This window comes from Chlorocebus sabaeus, chromosome 27, assembly GCF_047675955.1.
Source record: "Chlorocebus sabaeus isolate Y175 chromosome 27, mChlSab1.0.hap1, whole genome shotgun sequence".
Classification (NCBI taxonomy): Eukaryota; Metazoa; Chordata; class Mammalia; order Primates; family Cercopithecidae; genus Chlorocebus; species Chlorocebus sabaeus.
Window position 1 is genome coordinate 33,109,321 of NC_132930.1, and position 17,483 is coordinate 33,126,803.

The window sequence follows — 17,483 nt, forward strand, 5'->3', positions numbered from 1 at the left end:
AAGGGGGAGGGACCTTGACTCGGCCGGAAGTAGTGTCGGCGCGGGAGCGGAGTGGAGTGGCCTAGCCGCGGGAGGGGAAGGGTTGCTAGTGTTAGGCCTAGCTGGGTAGTGCGGTTGAGCGTGAGGCGAGAAAGAAGAGGCGATCCTCCAAGGGTGAAAACGGGAGATCTGCCGAAGATAACAACCTCCCTTGTGGCCAAAGGGCGGGGGATCCCCACACGAGGGCTCCGTTTCGAGAGACGGCGACAAAGGAAAGTTCGTAGCGTGTTCCGGAGGCCAGGCCGCCTCTGAGAAGGGAGACGCTGCTGGGTCCGCTGAGCGGGGCGACCCAAGGTTAGTGGAGACGGATGCGGTCTTTTGACGGCCTTAGTCCCTGCCCTGGTGAAGCCGACTGCGAGGTTCCGCAGGGCGTGCAGGCGGCCTGGGGATCGCTGCGAAGGGGGTGCGGGCTAACTTAGCTATTGCCTTTTCTAGATATGCAGCTGTCGAGGCCCTGTTTACAAGCGGGCATAAGGACAGTGTATTAAGGGAGAACTCAAGAGAATGGAAAGGTCTTTCGGGTAGTGGTTAAAATAAAGAAGAGTAGAAACTAGGTTTTTAAATTTTAAATGAAATTATATCAGGCAGAATTTCTGTTGGATCTCAGGATGCACCATCCAAAAATAAGACTGTAGGAGAACAGAATATGCCACCCTACAATATACTTCTAGGGTATATTTTGAGCTGGTATTCTGATAAAATGCAGACACAGGAGTCACTCTGAAAATCTGTCCTGTTGTAAAAGAAATTTACATCTACAGAGGAAATATACATCAGTAAAGCATCTGTATCACGAAGAGGGCAGCTCTGCGATAATTTTTGTTACCTGGGAGATTTTATCTGCATACCAAGACAACTTGTATTCACCGTTTATTTCCTCCCCTCACCTTTCCACAACTTTGTGGCCAACCATCCCCCAGAAAGCCGCAAACCACCATTTCTTGAGTAGCGTAGGATGCTGTATAATCTTCAATCATCTGACCATGGTGGGACTCCTCTGCATGTGTGGTTAAGTACGGGTTTTTTTTCTTGTTAATGTCTATGTCAAGTTAATTTGTAACCCAGCCAAAGAACCTAGGAGGATGGAGGGAAGCCGTTTTTCCCTCTCCTACACCTCAGTAACCTACTGCCAGCTGAAGAAATAGAACATTACTAAAGCCACCTGTACATCTTTCTCCTTTTGAATTACCTTCACTCCGAAGAAGTAATGGATTTTCTGAATTTACTGTTAACTTTTACCTTGCAGATTTTTATATATTAATGACACTTTTTTTATGTTAATGACTAAATAAATCCCTGAATGAGGATATTGTACTATTTTGCATGTTTTAACCATTAAATGAATAATTATATGTGCCTCTGGCTTTTTTCAATCAATATTGCTGTGGTTCATATTGATATATTAATAATAGTAACTTGCACGTGATTGACCTTTATAATTCTAAGCACTTCGTTTATTGCTCACAAACCCTGTAGGATAACTTTGATCTTCTTTTAAGATGAGGAAACTGCGACACAGACAGGTTGCTATAGTACTCCATTATATTAATATGCCATACCTTATCCATTCTCCTGCTTAATTCCTCAAACTTTGTAGATATTCAACTGCTAGTTAAGATAAGAATGTGGTAACATTTGTGTTGCCCATAATTTTGCTTTGTGACGTTTCTAATATTTATTTTTATTTTGAGACAGAGTCTTGCTCTGTCGCCCAGGCTGGAGTGCAATGGCGCAATCTTGGCTCACTGCAACCTCTGCCTCCCCAGGTTCAAGTAATTCTCCTGCCTCAGTCTCCCAAGTAGCTGGGTTACAGGCGTTCACCACCACGCCTGGCTACTTTTTTGTATTTTTAATAGAGATGGGTTTCTCCATGTTGGCCAGGCTGGTCTCGAACTCCTGACCTCAGGTGATCCACCCGCCTTTGCCTCCCAAAGTGTTGGAATTACAGGCGTGAGCCAGCTAGTATTTCTTTATTGTATTCAACTTGGCTGTCTCACCAACAGAGACATCACACCATTTTGTCAGTTACAGAAGAATGAGACATCTGGCCACCAGAGGTCAGCCTAACTATATTTTGGTTAGGTTTGTTTTTGTTGTTTTTTTTTTTCCAATGGTTAAAGCCATGGGGGGAGGGGTTCAGTATTTTTTGATATTATAATCTGAAAATATTTTTTTAAAGATGCTAGATTAAATTTAAACAACATAGTATACTGCCTTAAAGCTTACATGTTTCCTGACTTCTGTACTGTGAAACAGAACAAAAACAATTATGGGAAAGTAAGAGCCTTTTTAAAAATTTTCTGAGTAACATAATAACTGAAGTATAGCCAATTAGTAATCTCACAGGTGCAATCTGGTTGAAGTGAAAATAGCAAAAATATTAGAGGACAGCGCAATTAAAAGCCAACAGCTTCTCGTGTCTCAGTTAATAAAGACTGAGTTGTGCTAATAAGGTCATATGGTATGGCTTCAGGTCAGCAATTTTCCTCTAATGAGTATTTCTCTGGCTTTCACACACTCCTAGCACAGTATTATAGTATTATAAACTACGAAGTATTACATTGTTTCTTCTTAAAGGTATAAGCAGTTTCCTTTATATTGCTGTAGTAGCATCATATATGTTGATCCTGCCTTAAAAAATTATCTCATTTGTCTTTGTCTAACATTACCAAATCACCAAGCTATAACTTGGGAACTGTTCTCTCCCTGGAGTAAAATAGAACTTGCTTGTGGTAGTTACTTACTGCAAGCCTTTGCCATTCTCTGATTGTTTCAGATACATTTACTGAGCCACTCATATATGCCAGACACTGTGCTAGGAGTGTGTGAAAGCCAGAGAAATACTCATTAGAGGAAAATTGCTGACCTGAAGCCATACCATATGACCTTATTAGCACAACTCAGTGTATTCGATAATGAAAATGTCCACTGACTTTAATTTTGGAAATGGCCCGTACAGAGTAGCATAAACGACACATTGATACTGTTTCTTTTCTCGTAAAGCTATGCCTTTAAAGGCCACCCATGTTGCTATATATACTTGGAATGTGTTTCTACCACATTTTACCAGTCCGCTTCTCTAGGGATAGGAACCTGGAATGCTTCTAATTCCTGTCATCACAGATGTAGCTTCAGGGTATATCTTCATACATGTTCTTATGGGAATTTCTTTGCTATCTATGCCCAAAAGTAGGATTGCTAGATCATGAGATGTGCAAATAGTTTGCCTAAGTAATGCTGCCAGCCTGTTAGGAACAGTTACTCCACTCTGCAATCCCACCAGCAGTGCCAGTTCCAAAAAATAATTCACTGACACTTGGCATTATCCAGCTTTCTTATTCTACCAAACTGATAGCATAATGTGATCATACTGTTCATGCTTTGGGATTTTCTCTTCTATAATTTGGATGTCTTTGTCCTTTGCTCATTTCTTTATTGAAGTTGCTATCTTTCTTAAAAATTGATTTAACTTTGTCCTTGGTATCTTTAGTTCAGTCCAGAAATGATTAATTGTGATGTGATTAAATTCATTTTTTGGTCTAGTGCTTTATGCTTTTTTGTTTAAGAAGTCTTTCCCTGGCCTCATTTCACAAAGATATTCTGTATTATATTTAACTAACTGTATGGTTTTACCATCCCCATTTAGATCTTTAATCCATCATGAATCCTCCCTTATACATGTCATTATATGTATAGGTATTACATGGTTTTGCTTTTCTTTTTTTTTCTTAACCTTGTTCTTAATTTTTTGTTAATTCTTGTTCCAATAGTTTTACTTTTTTTAATATAGTGAGCCAGTTGTACCAATATTATATACTAAACATATCCATTCACCCTTAGTTTATGTACCAACCTTATTTTATATTACATTCCCAAATTATATATAGCTCTGTTTCTAAGCTCTTTTCTGCTCTTTTGGACTATTGTCTGTTCTTACACTAATGCTACCCTATTTTAATTTCTGTGACGTTAGTCATAGTACATACCTTGAAGAATAGGAACTCCCTTACTCTTCTGTTTAAACAGTTCATTTGGCTATATGTGGAATTTTATTCTTTCTATATAACCTTTATATAGAGTTCCTTAAAATTTTGATTGGAATTGTATAAATAAATAGGGAGAAAGTTGATATCTTTATGATATTTGTTCCATCCAAGAGCATGGAATGTCTGTATTTTAAATTATCTTCTATATTGTTTATTAGATCTTATATATTAATGATTAGTTCCTAGGTTATTTATAGGATTAGGTTTTTGTTTGTTTTTCCTTCTGTGAAATGTCTTTATGGTCTAGTTAGTATTGCTAGTATAAAAGTTAACAGTGCCTGAGTTGAAACACTGGCCCTGTGACTTACTAGATGAATGACTTTGGTCACGTAACTTAATCCACAGGTAAGATGGGGACAATAAAAGTACCACCTTTTACGGTTGTTAGAAGAATTTTAAAATAGTTAACATTTGTGCAGTTACTAGAGTAGTACATGGCAAATAATAAGTGTTATATAAGTAATTAAATTAATGGATATTCATAGGTTAATCTCAGATCAGGAAACTTGTTGAACTCTAATAGTTTGTTTTTTTTTAATTAGATGATAATCATCTGTAAACTAATAGTTTTATCTCTTCCAATTCTTAACGTATCTTTTTCCAAAAAGAAAAACATTGATTAGGACTTTCCGTCCTGTGTCAGACAGTATCAGTCTCAGTCAACATGGTCATCTTTAGCTAATTTCACTTTGTTGTTGTTGTTGTTGTTGAGAAGAGTCTCATTCTGTCACCCAGACTGGAGTACAGCAGTGAGATGATAGCTCACCACGCAGCCTCCAACTCCTGGGCTCAAGCAATCCTCCTGCCTCAGCCTCCCAAGTAGCTAGAACTAAAGGCACACACCACCATACCTGGCTAAATTTTTTTGTAGAGACAGGGTCTTGCTATGTTGCCCAGGCTGGTCTTGAACTCCTGACCTCAAGTGGTCCTCCACCCTTGGCCTCCCAAAATGCTAGGATTACAAGCATGAGCCACTGTGCCCTGCCCCTGACTTCACTTTTAAAGGAAATGTATCTCATCTTATTCAGGATAATGTTTGCTTAAAGATTTTGGTAGATAACCTTTACCAAGTTCAGAAAGTTACATTCTCCTTCCAGTTTAGTAAAAATGTTTTGTTTTGTCTTTTAAAGCATAAATACATGTTGGTCAGGAACTAACAAAGGTTATCCACATTCAATATAATGATCTCTTTTTTTCTTTTAGTTCTGGTAATTTGTACATTTTTTATAATTTGAGCTATTCTTACTTTCCTGGGATAGGCTGTATTTGATAATATTCTTTTTAATGTACTGTTGGATTCTGTTAAGTGATATTTAGGATTTTGCAAGTGAAGCGAGCCTATACTTTTCTTGTTTGGTTCATCTCTAAGTTTGGAATTTATTTTTGTTATCTTTATAAAAGGAACTGGTCAGTTTTCATGCTTTTGTCTTTTTTGTGGAACAGCTTATATAGAATTGGTCATAGGATCACAACTTCTGAGGTCCCAGCAAGAGTCCTAACATCTAGCAGCTCTACCACCAGGACAGGCCCCCTAAAACTAATTCCAACAAGCACCTCTGAAGGTAAAAAAAAAAATAAAATAAAAATAAATAAATACCTTTTAGAGCTCTCTATTTGGAGTTTGGGACATAAGGGATCAGCTTTTGCAAAAGTAATTTTCTGGGCTAAAACTGCATACAAACTGGCCCAGTTTTGTACCAACAAAGAATTAAAATGGCCCCAGACTTTCCTCCCCAATATTGTGATTGTAAGAGCTATTACCAACAAGTAAATTGGCCTAAGCCTATGAGATAGAGAGGGAAGAGTCTGTAAGACTTCTTGTGCAGCGTTTGTTCTGATTTTAGATATCCTGAGGTTAGGTAGGCAATAATGTTATCCAGTGCTTTCAGGCTTTAATGTCATGTCTCTAGTCTTCTCATTCACAGGTTAAGGCTACCTTTCCAGATAGTCCAACAGCTAAATCACCAGTTTCCAAGGGCATTTACGTCACCTGTGGAAAGCATCGGATCCTCTTACACCAGATGTTCTTGACAGCTCATCCCATCATTCCACTGCACAAAAGTTGCTATGCCAGCGGACAACCAAGACAACTACTGAGCTGCTTTTCGTTGTCAAGTAGATATAATATCACTGCCAGCAAAACAGCACAAAAAGTGTCTCTTCACAGTACCACTACCAATTGGGACTATGCTAAGTAAATCAGCTTGCCTAGATGAGGACCCCTCGTATTCTTGGGTAGCCAGGATTTGAAGGAGATACTCTGACCTGTGCCACTGGTAAGTGACTAAATACTTTTACACACTGAACTGGTCCTGAAAACTAAGATGTCTTCTTTGTAAGTGAAGAATATACAACATAATCTTGAAGAACAGCACAGTGGTGTGGGCCGCAAGCATACTTTATGTGCATAATGGACTGAAAGACAAATTAATCTTGGCGAAAGGATTTTTCATCTCTTATTTCTATTTGCCAGTGTTAGTAAGTGTTCTGCTGGCTTTAGATTGTTACCTTTTTCTGGTTCCTTACTGTGTTTTATTCAGATGGGTCCTAGAAATCCCTCTCCTGACCACTTGTCAGATTCAGAAAGTGAGGAAGAAGAAAACATTAGCTACCTAAATGAGAGTTCTGGGGAAGAGTGGGATTCCTCTGAAGAAGAGGACTCCATGGTACCCAACTTATCGCCTCTTGAGAGTCTTGCCTGGCAGGTTAAGTGCCTTTTAAAATATTCCACAACTTGGAAACCTTTAAATCCTAATTCCTGGTTGTATCATGCTAAACTCTTGGATCCAAGCACACCAGTCCATATACTTCGAGAGATAGGTCTAAGACTCTCCCATTGTTCCCACTGTGTCCCCAAACTGGAACCAATTCCTGAATGGCCCCCTCTGGCCTCTTGTGGAGTCCCACCTTTTCAAAAGCCTCTTACAAGTCCCAGCCGGCTCTCTAGAGATCATGCCACTCTAAATGGAGCACTGCAATTTGCCACCAAACAGCTAAGCCGAACATTGAGTAGAGCCACTCCCATACCTGAATACCTAAAACAGATCCCTAATTCTTGTGTTTCTGGGTGTTGCTGTGGCTGGCTGACTAAAACAGTTAAGGAAACAACTCGTACTGAACCCATCAACACTACTTATTCTTACACTGACTTCCAAAAGGCAGTTAACAAACTCCTAACTGCGTCACTGTAAAGATCTACCATTTGCTGTGATATCTCTGATGTTCCGAATTGAGAAAGGGGTACAAAGTTAGTCATTACACAGCCCACTAATGTCTTCTCAGTCAAACTATCTTATGCCCTGGCAAGCCAAAGAGGATACCCTTTGACAAACCCTGTGGATAAAATAATATCAAGGCCAGGCGTGGTGGCTCACGCCTGTAATCCCAACACTTTAGGAGGCTGAGGTGGGTGGATCTCCTGAGGTCGGAAGTTTGAGACCAGCCTTGCCAACACAGTGAAATCCCATCTACTAAAAATAGAAAAAAAAAAATCAGCTGGGCGCAGCAGTGCATGCCTGTAATCCCAGCTACTCGTGAGGCTGAAACAGGAGAATCACTTGAACCAGGGAGGCAGAGGTTGCAGTGAGTCAAGATTATGCCATTGCACTCCAACCTGGGTGACGGAGCAAGACTCAGTATCAAAAAAACAACAACAACAACAAAAAATACCAATGGAGAATTAGTTAAGGGGACCATATTACAAAAGCTAGTTGAATATTCTTCACACTCACTTCTCACCCTACCCATCCCAATTTATTCTGCCTTTCTGAATGGCTTTAATGAGATATCTGATTATTAATGAAGAAAAGTAGACTACCACCCCTTTTGTTATCCAGACTTCAGAACAGCCATTATTGAAAGCTAGAAGTTAGCTACCCACAGTAATACCTTTCTGAACATACCCTTCTCTAACATGCATTTCTATAGAGGTAGTTGAATTAAATTGAGTAACTACACAAAGGAAAATGGCAGGGATGGGGATTTCTTTCCCAGCTTTTATATAGATGTGCCTACATAGAACACTCTTTAGGGTTCCTTTTATTTTTTCTTTTTTTGGCAGTGGGGTGGGAGCGGCAGGGAGGAGTACAATTTTAAGCTTAGCCTGTACTACTACAAACTTATTATGGTACTTACAATTACATCATGCACGTTCTATATCAGAGTCTGCCACCAGGCTGTCTCTGGCTAAATCAGCCTATAAGATCATCCCTTGGGATTAAACAAACACCTGTTCTGTAGAGAATATGTTTCCTGAATCTTGGTACTCAGACTTTTGTCAAGAGTAAATAAAATACCTTTCAAAAGATTAATGGAAAATGATTAAGAGAGCATTTCTGCTTTCAGTATTAACTGCTAATGGATTAAAATTTTAATCTGTATAGCATTTCCTGGAGTAAAAGTTCAAGTACTTTCCACATCCATTGCAAACGTCAGGAACCCTTCTAATTTTAAAGAACCTTCTCATTAGAAAATCTCAGCCTAATACAATCTGAAGTTAAGAGTTTCAGCAGCATTGTTTTTCTAAGTAGATTTAGCTATAGATTTTCTTTTGGCCAAACAAGGAAGAGTATATGCCCTTGTAAATAAGGCTTGTTTTTTTTTTATTTAAATGAGTCAGAACATAGAAATCAGTATACGTGAAATAAAATGCATGAGACTATTAAATCTTTTCATACACTCTACAAATAAAATGAAATCTGTGTGTGGTCCTGGTTGACAGGGAATCAGAAAAGAGATTGTGAAAAGTGTATGTGTATGTGTGTATATATATATATCCTCTTATTTCAGTTTTGCTTTTTCCTATTCTCCATAATTAAGTGCTGCTTACAAGGTGGCATCAAAAAATTGAAGCAGGCCAGGCACAGTGGCTCACGCCTGTAATCCCAACACTTTGGGAGGCTGAGGCAGGTGGGTCACTTGAGATCAGGAGTTCGTGACCAGCCTGGCCAACATGGTGAAAACCCATCTCTACTAAAAATACAAAAATTAGCCGGGCGTAGTGGCATGCACCTGTAATCAATAGCTACTTGGGAGGCTGAGGCAGGAGAATTGCTTGAACCTGGGAGGTGGAGGTTGCAGTGAGCCGAGATCGCGCCACTGCACTCTAGCCTGGGCAACAGCAAGACACCGTCTCAAAAAAAAAAAAAAGGCAGTTAGGAATCATAAATTGTGTAAATATATAGCAATTTTAAGAAGAGAGAAGAATGCTTATAACCTAATGAATATTTCTGCTGAGCCTTAGTTGTCTAAAGGGAAAAAAGAGGAAATTGTAAATAAAAGTATTTGTTAGTGGAAAGTATTGACCTGAAACCATATCATATTGTTAGTGTAACCGAATGTATCAGAAATTGTTCCTATGTAGATATTCTGTGAAACTGGTTTCAAAAATGTTACAGGAAACTCTCTCCTTTTTTTTTTGTTTTGTTTTGTTTTGTTTAAGGGGAGGTGGGAGGAGGTAGGCAAGAGGTCTGAATATTAAAATATGTTGATGTTTATGTGTTCATAATATGTTCTTTTTTCTCTCTTGGTGTGTGTATAAAAGTGCCTTGCTCATGAATGCATTTTTGCTCTTCACTTCGAAAGGAAGCCTTTCCCCAGCTTGGCAGCTGAATAAACCAATAGCTTTGTACATGTTGAACAGCGTATGGTCATTTGTCCTCAACAAATGAAATAGATCCTACTTTGCTTAAGACATATTCAACATTCACTAAGTACTGAATAGAGTTAATAGACACAGTACCTGAATCTATATAGTATGTCTGACAGGAGATGACTTGACGTCTCTAGAGAAGAAATGCACTTGAAGAAGAAAATGTCTGATACTCAGTCAAGATTCAAAGTGAGCTTATTTGTTTATATATTTTAAGTAATTCCAGGTTGCACAAAATAACAGGTACCTAAATAAGCCTTAAGTTAACTTTTTGTGTGGCATAAACACTGGGTTTGGAAATGAATTTACTACCTTTGCACTCACTATGTTGGCTTCTGGTTAAATGCAGTCACCATAATTAGGATAAAAAGTTGAATTTATCCTCTCTCTATAGAAATATTTATCAAAGGAGTAAGGAAACTATTTCTAAACCAGTGGATGTTAACTGTCTTTTACTTTCTCGGTGCAGATAGGCAACTTTTTTTTTTTCTTTTTTTTTTTCTTTTTTTTTTTTTTGAGACAGTTTTGCTCTTGCTGCCCAGGCTGGAGTGCAATGGCGCAATCTTGGCTCACCATAACCTCCACCTCCCGGGTTCAAGCAATTCTTCTCAGCTTCCCAAGTAGCTGGGATTATAGGCATGTGTCACCACACCCGGCTAATTTTGTATTTTTGGTAAAGACAGGGTTTCTCAATTGGTCAAGCTGGTCTCTAACTCCTAACTTCAGGTGATCTACCTGCCTCAGCCTCCCAAAGTGCTGGGATTACAGGTGTGAGCCACCGCGCCTAGCCATAGGCAACATTTTTAGTAAAACAGTCCAGATACCTTGAGCCTCAAAGACCATAATCAGGTCTTTTAATCCCATCTGCTTCCTAAGCAAAGGAAAAAATCCATACATGCATGGCAGGAGGGCATATGTTATGTCTCCTCTGGGGGATAGAAGCCCTTCCTGCTGGGCCTTCTGTCACACCTGTCCATATAAAAATTTTTAAAAAGTCTGATGAAAATGTTTTGATATTAGTGTAAATAGCTAAAGCATTTAAAGACTTTAGAAGTCACCTGGGTTATTTTCTTACGCGTAAGTTGGCTTGCATCTGGCTTTCTACTTTTGGCTCCAGTGTTAGAGAACATGTCTTTTGGAGCAGACTGTTAGTTTTAAATATCTCTTGTTAGAAATTTAGCCATTCATCCAATATTGCTATGGAGAAGTGCCTACTCTAGTACAGACACTGGGAATGCAAAACTAAATAAGATTACTACACATAGGAAATTAGTTTTAAAATATATGAACCTATATATTACCCCAAGCCATTTCTGCTATCTAGGGTCATACTAAATAAACCTAAACCCTAATCCATATGTTGGCCCTTCACATATTGAAAATAACTTATAGTGGAGAATCGTAAAAGAATTGAGTGGTGCAGCCATCCACATGTAATGAAGATTCATGTGGAGGACACACTTCAATTAAACCCCCACAAAGATACTCAACCAAGGAAATGGAGAAAATATATAGATACTTTGTACACAGATTTAAATTATATCTGCTAATCACAAGGCAGTGGCACAAAGATCAGGGCCAAAAGTGTTTTGCTCAGGTAGCTAGGATATATAGAACAGCCTAAGAAATCTGGATAGCTTCGCAGACTTCATGAGATAACTGCAAGCTGGTAACATACCTGTCCACCAGTGATATCTATTGAACTGAGGGAGTTACTGCTAAAAGAAAAATCTCTACGCTGTGTCTCAAATAATTTTAAATAAAGTTGAGTTAATGACTACATATTTGAGTCTGCTAATCATGCAGTTTGCCAAGCTCTTCCTTTCAATTAGCAGCAGCAGTGAGACTTATTGTAAAAGTTTGCAACTGAGACCAAGCAATGGAAAGGATGAGGATATACCACAGTGACCTGACACTGGCTGGCTTCCCATTTTCTGTGAGAGCTATGACCAGCTCTTCTCAATGAGATGTGGAAAATGAATGCCTGGTTTTCATTTTTTATTTTTTTGACACAGGGTTTCACTCTTGCCTAAGCTGGAGTGCAGGGGCGTGATCTTGGCTCACCACAGCCTCGACCTCCCAGGCTCAAGCGATCCACCTTAACTTCATTGGTAGCTGTGGACTACAGGTGCACACCACCACACAGGCCAATTTTTGTATTTCTTTGTAGACGCAGTTTCACTCAGGCTGGTCAGGAACTCCTGAGCTCAAGCGATCCTCCCACCTCAGCCTCCCAGAGTGTTGGTGTTACACTGGTACCTGGTTAAAAAAAAAAAAATGGAGTATAACAGTGTAACAGGAAGACAGCTATAGGGTTATTGCTTCTAAACTATGGAGGCAGTTAAAAATGTTAACAGCAGTTTCAAGTTGAATCATAAAACAGGAATTTGACTGGAATTTGGGCAGTTTATTTGGGAAAACATGATTCTGACATGACACATGATATGAAAATTCCTGGGATCATTAGGGGAGTTAGGCTGTATACAACAATAATCTTTCAGAAGGGACTCAGGATACTGGTTAGCCTAACAAAATTAAAACTAACTTCCTAGTATACACAGCAACCAAGCTAGTTTATCAAATTAGCAACAAACCAGATGAAGCTCCTAAAATGAGTGTTGCAGTTAACAAGGAGCTGGTACTGTAGTTTTATTTGGGGGGAAATTGTTAAGTTTGGGTTAACTGCTCGCCTGTGCCTAATATCACCCTTCCATCTGTGGTATCAGCTGTGGGACCTGACACTCCAGTGTAACAGCTGATGGTTTTGGTTTACAATAAATTAAGCAATGGACCAGTAGGTGCAACTTCCTTTGAGAGATACCCAAACAAGTGGAACAGCCCAAGGGTATGGCCATCTTCCATCAAAAAAGACCCTAGATGGGCTTTATGGTTGCACCTTGAGTAACCAGAATGTCCTGATAGAGTGGCAGAGCTCTGGTGAAAGAAGGGTGCAGCCACTACCGGAAGAATTCTAATCTCTGAATCAATTGAAGGCTGACATTAATGTTGGCCACAGCCAATGCATTCCTTATAGACTTACTGCAAAGCGTGTTATATGATGTTGGTCCCTGTCTACCTATTTGGTACTTAAGTAGACTCCCATGCCTTGAAAGGTCCAGACCCCAGTTTCCTTCTTTGAATGCAGTTTTTCTATGTTGGTCACATCCTACTTGGGACATGTTTCTTGAAATGGGTTGGGTTGCCAGATTTAGCAAACAGAAATACAGGACACCCAAATACAATTGAATTTCAGATAAATAATGAAATATGGCACATATACCAGAAAAAAAGTTATGTTATTTACCTGAAATTTGAATTTAGTTTCCTGCATTTTATCTGCAACCCTATAAGGACGATAGTGGCATGGATTAAGCTTGGGTTTCAGTCTATATAGTTGTTCCCAGGAACTGTCTTGACTCTTTCCAGTATGTATTGTTTTCTTATGTCTAAGTAATTGACTAGTAGCCAGGAGCAGTGCTCGTGCACACCCGTAGTCCCAGCTACTCAGGAAGCTAAATTGGGAGGATTGCTTGAGCTGAGGAGTTTGAGGTTGCAGTGGGTTATGATCATGCCACTGCACAGAAACATGGGCACCAGAGCAAGTGCCCATCTCTAAAATAATATTTAATAATAAGGGACTGGGGGTGAGGAAGGCTCACACATAGTTGACCCAAGTTGTATTTCTTATATATTTATTTCTTAGAACTGTTGTTGAGTGTCAGAAGAGGAGGCCCAATTGCAGATAGGAGACTTTTTATAGGAGACATGTGGTATTTAGCTAAAATAACCACATAACCATTACAATATTTGCAGACACAAATTTTTTAAATGCTGTCTCAACAGCAGGTAGTTTGGGTTTGTGGTTGGTGGTGGTTGTGAAATGGAGACTCACTCTGTCACCAGGCTGGAGTGCAGTGGTGCGATCTCAGCTCACTGCAATCTCCACCTCCTGTGTTCAAGCAATTTCCCTGCCTCGGCCTCCCGAGTAGCTGGGACTACAGGTGTGCACCACCATGCCCGGCTAATTTTTTGTATTTTAGTAGAGATGGTTTTACCGTGTTGGCCAGGATGGTCTCGATCTCCTGACCTCATGATCCGCCCGCCTCAGCCTCGCAAAGTGCTGGGATTACAGGCATGAGCCACCAGGCCCAGCCATCTCTGTGTGTTTCAAGCAGTTACTTTCTCACTCTTCTTTACCATGAAGGGCAAGTATATCATAGGTAGCAGAGTTATGACAACCATTTTTCATCACAGAAAAGGTTCACAAATTTGGAACACCTATCTTTGCCTTCCAGAACCCCCAAAAGACTCAAGGATTTAAAGGCACAAGGTACCCTGGAAGGTGGGAGTAATAAAGTTGAAACCAGGGGATTTTTTGAAAATTTATCTTTGCTCTCCCTTTGTAGGCAGGCAGCTGTCTCTCTAGCAAATGACTGAAGCCTTATTGTCTGGAGAAATTAAACCAAATAGAACTGAGGACAGGGGGAGGATGGTAGTGATAGTGATGTGCTATATGGAAGACAAAATGATTGACAGAATGTGAGTATTCTGAACATTAGGAGCCTCCAGTCCAATTTCTCCACCTGGCTACAGAATCTGGCAATGGAGTTTATACCCAGCCCTGCTCACCCAACCCAAAAAGACTAGCAGTAAAAAAAACAGCTTGACACTCGATTATTTGTTACAGTGAAACTGAGAGTCCCCAAGCCCTGTTCATTCTTATACAGCTTTCCGTCACTTGAAATCACTATACACAGATAGCCAAGGATCACTAGATATTTGAGGAAACTTTCAACATGAAAGATGAACATAAAGAAGCTGTGATATTCTCAGAAACAAATATACTGCTTCCATTAAATAGGATCAGGATGCTATTTTTAAAAATGAACAATCCAAAAACAAAAGCTATTGGAAAAACAGGACACCAAAATTAAGCATTCAGTAGATGTATTAGAAAATAACTTGAAGAAATTTTGAAAAGTAGAACAAAGAAATGAAAACTAGGCAAGAACAAAAAAGAAACTTTAAACCTGAATAATTTGCAACATCTAATAAATAAGAGTTCCAAAATGAGAGAACAGAGAAACAAGGTGAAGAGAGAAAAAATTAAAGAACATTTGCCGAAAATGTAAGACTTAGTCTCCTAAATTAAAAGGGTCCACTAAGTGCCCTGTGAAATGAATTAAAAAATACCAAAGCACATTGTTAGGATATTTCAGAATGCTAGAATTATGGAAGGACCTAAAAGCTTCCCAAAAAAGGTAGCGGGGGAAATTACATAAAAAAGGGTACATTTTCAAAATGGCATTTAGACTTCTTGGTAGCAACACTGGATGCTGGAAGATTATGAAAGCAAGGTCTTTAAATTTAAAAAGAAATGATTTTCAACCTAGAATGTACTCAAATAATCCAGTCAAGAGTGGGGCTAAAATAAAGATACCTTAAGATGTGCATGATCTCAGAATTTTATCTCACCATCTACCCTTTCTTAGGAAGCCACTGGAGGATATGCTTCACCGAAATGAGGGAGTAATCTGAGAAGACTGGGATCCTGAAACTAAAAGATGTCACAAAGGAAAATGAGGAAAGTCCCAGGATAACTACTGTGTCAAGTAAGTAGGATGGAGGTTCTGGGAAGTCGGTCTCTAGGAAAACTGCGAACAAAGTATTTGAGTACAATGGAAAGTGTATAAATGAGCAAGAAATTTGAAATTTTATTTCTTAGAAAGTATGTTATTTAGTAACCAGATTTTTAAAATTTGACATTAAAAGTATAGTCAAATTGGAGTCTTGTCAGCTATAATTAGATTGGTCCTTATGGCATAATACTCCAGTTTTCTGTAGATGCTGACCTTCACTAAGATGTGCACCGCAGAAGATATTTCTAGAAAATAAAGTTTTTCAATTTGTTTTTGTATTTGATTTGCTTAGGCAAATCTCAATTTTGTATTTATTTACAGAAATAATGCCTGGTCTATAGCAGTAATTTCAGCAAGCTTTTTGTTTAAATTTTAGCCTCTGTAGAATCAAAAGCATGAAGAATTACAGGTTGAGCATTCCTAATCCAAAAATTCAAAATCTGAAATGCTCTAAAATCCAAAACTTTTTGAGTGCCAACATGACATCACAAGTGGAGAATTTCACACCTGACCTCATGTGACAGGTCGTCAAAACAAAGGCACACAATACATAGTTTATTAAAACTATTGTATGAAATTACCTTCAAGCTATGTATATATGAAACATGAATGAATTTCATGTTTAGACTTCCCATCCCAAAGATATCTCATTATGTATACGTAAATATTCCAAAATCTGAAAAAGTTAAATCCAAAACACTTCTGTTCCCACACATTTCAGATAAGGGATACTCAACCTGTATCTACTTTTTAAAAATAATATTCTGAAATTCGATATTGTTTTTCATCTTCCATGCTATTTTTGCTATCAAGATATAGTTACATACAGTGGCTGGTCCATAATATATTCCTATATAATATTTTAGGTGTTTCCTTATGAGTTATGGTTCAGGGTTTTTTTCTATGCTTTGTTTATATTAATATTACATAATCTCAGAATGAATTTTTATTTACTTGCAAGTGATATGTATGCTGATAGGTTTTTCTCTCTGTCATTAAATCTATTGAGTAAACCATGCCAGGCCAATTTGTCCATCTCCTTTTTTCTTTTTTTTTTTCTTTTTTTTTTTTTTTGAGACGGAGTCTCGCTCTGTCGCCCAGGCTGGAGTGCAGTGGCACGATCTCGGCTCACTGCAAGCTCCGCGGCCTCCCGGGTTCATGCCATTCTCCTGCCTCAGCCTCCCTAGAAGCTGGGACTACAGGCGCCCGCCACCACGCCCAGCTAATTTTTTTGTATTTTTAGTAGAGATGGGGTTTCACCGTGTTCGCCGGGATGGTCTTGATCTCCTGACCTCGTGATCCGCCCGCCTCGGCCTCCCAAAGTACTGGGATTACAGGCGTGAGCCACCGCACCCGGCCCCATCTCCTTTTTTCTAAGTAAGAAATAACATATATACAGTAAATAGAGTGCACTAATCATAAGTGTACTTGATTTTTAAAAATATGTATACATTCATATCAAGATCATATAAAAATATATACACTCAGACCAAAGTATTAAAAATTTCATATTCTCTTGTGCCCTTTCCTAGTCTATACAGCTCCCAGAAATATCTACTCTTTTCTAAAGATCTATTAGTTTTGCTTGTTCTCAGAATTCATGTGAATGGAATCATACTGTATATATTGTTTTATGGCTGTCTTCTTTCATCAATGTACTTGTTCATTTTTTTATTGTTATAGACTATTTGATTACATGAATATATCATTATTTGTTTATCCTTTTACCTGTTGACATTCACGTTATTTCCAACTTTTTGTTATTATGAATAAACCTATAATAAACATTCTGTATGTATTGTTTTGTTTTGTTTTTTTGTGGATATGTGCATTCATTCCTTTGGGCATATACCTAAGCATCAAATTGCTATATCAGAGTAGTTGTGTATTTAGTTTTAATAAAACTGCCAAACACTTTTTTTTTTTTTTTAATTATACTTTAAGTTCTAGGGTACATGTGCATAACGTGCAGGTTTGTTACATATGTATACTTGTGCCATGTTGCTGTGCTGCACCCATCAACTCGTCAGCACCCATCAACTCGTCATTTACACCAGGTATAACTCCCAATGCAATCCCTCCCCCCTCCCCCCTCCCCATGATAGGCCC

The 17,483-nt window shown here is 38.8% G+C and overlaps 1 protein-coding gene across 8 annotated transcripts; it reads left to right on the forward strand.

The window, feature by feature from the left end:
* Positions 1-15: 15 nt before the first annotated feature.
* DCAF16 (DDB1 and CUL4 associated factor 16) lies at positions 16-17,172 on the forward strand. 8 transcript variants are annotated; one of them, XR_012091633.1, is made up of 3 exons: positions 16-5,647; positions 5,996-6,361; positions 15,228-17,172. XR_012091633.1 is itself a non-coding variant. In XM_038008670.2 (3 exons), exon 3 carries the CDS (start codon positions 6,626-6,628, stop codon positions 7,274-7,276), a length of 651 nt encoding a protein of 216 aa, XP_037864598.1. In that variant the 5' UTR covers positions 17-1,052; positions 5,529-5,647; positions 5,996-6,625; the 3' UTR covers positions 7,277-9,723. The 8 variants fall into 8 exon arrangements, 7 of the variants coding, with proteins under 7 accessions (XP_037864598.1, XP_008015980.1, XP_072868597.1 ...); XM_038008670.2 differs by lacking the exon at positions 15,228-17,172 and having other exon boundaries at positions 17-1,052; positions 5,529-5,647; positions 5,996-9,723; XM_008017789.3 differs by lacking the exon at positions 15,228-17,172 and having other exon boundaries at positions 17-1,047; positions 5,529-5,647; positions 5,996-9,723.
* Positions 17,173-17,483: the final 311 nt, after the last annotated feature.